Here is a 4,965-nt window from a genome sequence, read left to right on the forward strand (position 1 = left end):
TAATTCAAAAACTGCTTAAAATTGAAGAAAAACAATGATATACCCCAACCTGGGTTATGCTATTACCTGTCCAGCCTAATTCAAACACTCTCTATGTGGAATTTTCACTGATGGTAACTTTGAGTATTTCAGGAATGCCTTCAGTGTTGTTTGTTTAACATAGCTGTATATTCCAAAAAATCAGACCCGGGATCTCAAGATAAACTAATTTGATTCCTTTAATGAGTCAAACCAAGTACCCTACTTACACATTAACATCTCCTACTATACCTAATTTCCTATGCAATAATAGGAAACAAAGTAGATCAACAAAATTTTGCAATCAACTACATGCATACCCGTCGCCTTCCCACATATCAAAATGTACTATGTTATTAATAATCTTTAGGCGAATGACATTTTGGGACTAATATATCAAATTAATTTCAGTTTTCAGACCAAAATTGTTTGAAAATCCAATAAACCTTTAGTCCTTAATAATCTCATAAAATTACCTAATTACTTTTCCCTAAAATTAATGTTTCAAGTTAAAATTTGAAAGATTAATTACAAATTATTATATATATAGTTAGTAATAAATTGCAGAAGATAAGTGTCCAATCTCTGTACAACAAGTGCTTCCAAAATTTATACTGACTTTCAAAAATTGACAATTGGTATATGAAAAATGTGCAACTAATATTTTAAATTTTAATAAGAAAAATTAAAATAAAAAAATCCTAATGCATATTTTTAAGGAATTTCACACTAAGTTTTCAAAAATTGACATATTACATGAATTTTTGTACCTTATGTTCCAACTTTTAACATAGAAAGTTAGGACGGCTTGTTGCAAGGATTTGATATTCATTTTCCGCAATTTACTTTTCATACAATAATTTACAGCCAATCTTTCAAAATTTAAGCAGAACATTTTAAAAAAAGGGTAGTTATGTAATTTACATTATTATCACGGGATCAAAGTCTTTTACTGATTTTTTTTTTTTCTTGTCTCTTACTGAAAGTAAATTAATGTATATGTCCCAAAGTGTAATCCTCCCATACTGTCTCCATTTCAAAATTTCCACTTAATTAATAATTTCTGGCTGGGACCCAAAGAGATATCTATCATAAAAACATGTTGAATGTTGAGAGAGAATTGAAAAAATGATATAAAGATCCCAAAAGAATCAATTAATTTAAGTTAGGTTTCAATTGTCAAACTTTATAAATTTACAACTCAATTTTTTAATTTTACAATTGTATTATGATGAATTTGTAATTTATTTTTTAAATTTTAATATAGTTGAAGAATAAAAAAATTTATTTTGTTTGTTAAAATTTAGAATACAAATTATAAATTCATCACAACAGAATTGTAAAATTAAGAGATTGAATTACAAATTTTTAAAATTTAAAACTTGAGACTTAACTTAAATTAATTAATTCTTTTAGAACCTCCTCTTTCATTCTCCCTGCATTCTTGTCAAAGGATGCCATCACCTTAAATATATATATATATATATATATTACCAACCAATCACATCAAATATTTATTAGAAGAACTTTAATCGCCACTTTAATTCTTCCGATCTTTCTCTTCCATTTTAATTTATAAAATATTGTTTTGATGAAATTATGTAGATTAATAAAATTTGTTAAATACACATTACATTTCTTTAAAAGTACAAAAATAATTATTTAAAAATACCATTCATTTAATATAATATTATTAATAAAAATTTAAATGAAGAGAAAGAATATAAAAAAAAGAAGGATAATATCAAAACAAGTATGATTAATAAAATTTTATTTTTATTAAAGTACTTATATTTGGAAAAATGAGTTATAAATTTCCACCTAAACAATTAGTATAAATTAGTGGAAGTATAATGTAGTTCCTAGATACTTGCCTAAATTAATATATATAAAACAAAAATATTGAGAGAACTTCAACACTCTTTTGGCCCTATCAATTTTAATTCAATTTGTATTGTACTAAATCTAAGGAGATATGGTTGAAACTTGTCAAAGGATCTAAACTTAATGCTTTCTTTTATCTCTCCTTGCAAGATTGGATCCTTTGAAATGTAAAAAATGATGTGGGAGGACCAAATACAAGAACTCAATGGCAAAGATTTTTCCACTCACTTGTATTGGAATATGTGGAAGGAAATATATAAATCAATCTATTTTGAATAAGACTCTCCTATTAGAGACATCACCTTCTTGTGTAACAAAAACATAATCAATAACGTCAACCTTCAATTAAGACTTAATTGCATGTCTTGGGATTATGATAGATTCTAAACAAAATGATTCCCACTAACTCTTGGATAAGTTAGACTCGATATTAATGACTCAGTTGACATCAATAGTGTTGCTGCTTGTGAAAGGCTCATTTGTAATGATTAAGAAAATTGAATTAAAGATTTCTCTAAATATCTCATTTATTATCCCAACATTATTGCGAAACACAATTTTGGAATAGCAAATTTACCAAAGGTAATCTTCTTGGATTCCCTTGACACTTTCTTGCTTATTTAACACAATTTCACCTAAAATCATCCTTCCTCTGATACTGTTAACAAGATCAAGAATTTTGCTATGAGAAATTGGATTATAGCTTTCAATTATACCTTTGGAAAAATGAACAAGTGTGTCAATTGGCTTGCTAATTAGGCTTTGAGTGAAAATTTAGACTCTACAATTTTTGTTGTTCACATGTTGATTGTAAAATTTTTTCACGTTTTGGCATGATTTAATTGTTATACCTGAATGGTTTGCCATGACTTTTTTATTTAAAAAAAAAAAATCAATTTGCATTAGTTAGAATTGAAGATGATATTTCTTATTTTGCAAATCAACCCACACTAGGGATCGAACCTCTAACCATCCTTAATAAGTAATCATTGATGAGTCTAAAAGATTATTGGACAGGAATTGAAATGCCTCACTCAACTTCATGTACAAGGAAGCTAATATAAATGCTAATTGTTTAGTTAGGACTTGACATTTCCTTGATAATGTTTTGTACATCTTTGATCAACAACCAACTTTTCTTTAAGGGTGGAAGTCGACCAAAGATTTTCTGTTCATTTGTTTGGTTTTACACGTGTATTGCTGCTAGCTTAGTTATGCTTTTAACTTTTCCATTCAAAAAAAAGAAAAAATCAACCCGCATTGATAAAAAACCGGATCCGAACCCGTATTCTGAAATGAGAACCCCCAACTTCATACTGATTAATCCACTCCATTAGTACTCTATTTCTCGGTATACATATACATAATACACAATACACACATACGCATACATCATCGATGAATGATGAATCGATGACCCATCCCCAGATCTCAGCTTCCAGGGAATTATGAAGACAAGAATCAACAGTTCATTACAAAGAAGAAAGATCATAATAATAATTCAGAATCAGATTCTGGGTAAAATTCAGGTATACCAGAAGCAGCCCAGAGAGAGTGATTAAAAGCTGCTTGCATATGGTGAGGTGTGAACGGTGCTCGACACAACGGACACGTTCTCCGATCGTATCCCATCCAACGATCTAGACATCCTCGGTGGAATACGTGCGTGCAGTTTGTGAGCTGTCGGATCTCATCGTCGCCGTCGAATTCGTACAGACACACGGCGCAGCAGCTCTCCGGCGCCGCCTCAAGCTCCGAGAACTTCACCACCGGCAGCATCTCTCGGATCAGGACCGAGCTCGCCGACTCGAATTCGGGCACTCGGGTAGGGTAAAAATACGCGTTCTCTTGAGAATCCCAGAAGTAATGAATGTCCGGTTCGAGAAAATCGGGGAGGCCCACGGAGCGAAGGAGGAACGATGTGATTGTTCTGAGGAATCCAAATACGGCAAGGATCTGGATGAGAAGCTTCGGGAAAACGAGCTCGGCGCAACTCACCGGAAATCCCATATCAGAGAACCAGAGAGAATCTATAAATGAAGCTTAATTTGGTTTGTTCGGAAACAGAAGGGGGTGCGTTATATAGATATATACACACAGAGAGAGAGAGAGAGAGAGAGAGAGAGAGAGAGAGAGCTTGTTTCAGTGGAAATGGCTACAACGGGCTTAGGCTTTATAGAGAATGACATGGGAGGCGTACGGATACAGAGAGAGGGAATGGGACAAATTAATTTTCAGTATTTCAATTATTTTAAGAGAAAATGATAATAATAACAATTTAATTTTTTAAAATATTATAATTTTAATAAAGTATTTAAAAATTTTTATGTTATAAATTTTAAAATACATTTTTTTATTTTAATTAAAAATAATAAACTTCAATTATAATTTTTATTTAAGAAATTATAATTTTTATTTTATAAATAATAAAAATTAAACAAAAAATATAACTTGTTAAATGTAATTTTTATTATTAAAAAATAAATTTTAATCATAATTTTTACTTAAAGAATAACAAATTTTATTATATAAATAGTAAAAGTTAAACAAGAAATTATAATTTATCAAGTGTAATTTTTAGTATTGAAAAATAAATTCTTAAAATAACAAAACTCATTCATAATTTTTGTTTAAAAAATCACAACTTCTATTTAAAGAAATGTAAGAATTGAACAAGAAATTATAACTTATTAATAAAATTAAAATAATATTTTTAATTTAAAATTTATTGATAAAAAATTTCTTAAGAACTTTAATAGAATTATGACATTTTGAGGGATTAAATTATTATTTATATAATTTAGTAATATTTTATTGTCATTTTTTCTTATTTTATAATACGTGTTAACTTTTTTTTTTGTTCAAAAAATCAATGTTATATATGTGATCATAGTGTGTTTTTTTTTTTGGGACCAATTATGTTCATAGTGTTATCCAATAAATTTCATTATTATTTGAAATTACAACGTCAACATTTTTCGTCAATAAATTTAAAGATGTTAAGGTTAGATAACTTATAAAATAATTTATTAAATTAAGAGATTAAATTAACATTAGGGATAA

At 28.6% G+C, this 4,965-nt stretch overlaps 1 protein-coding gene across 1 annotated transcript; it reads right to left on the reverse strand.

Annotated features, from left to right (window-relative positions):
* Positions 1-3,190: 3,190 nt before the first annotated feature.
* LOC129310337 (brassinosteroid-responsive RING protein 1-like) lies at positions 3,191-4,020 on the reverse strand. The gene has a single exon (XM_054952158.1). The coding sequence runs from the start codon at positions 3,910-3,912 to the stop codon at positions 3,391-3,393; it is 522 nt and encodes a 173-aa protein (XP_054808133.1). The 5' UTR covers positions 3,913-4,020; the 3' UTR covers positions 3,191-3,390.
* Positions 4,021-4,965: the final 945 nt, after the last annotated feature.

The sequence above is a fragment of the Prosopis cineraria genome, unplaced genomic scaffold, assembly GCF_029017545.1.
Source record: "Prosopis cineraria cultivar Desert tree isolate PC_DT_omini unplaced genomic scaffold, ASM2901754v1 PC5, whole genome shotgun sequence".
Lineage (NCBI taxonomy): Eukaryota > Viridiplantae > Streptophyta > Magnoliopsida > Fabales > Fabaceae > Prosopis > Prosopis cineraria.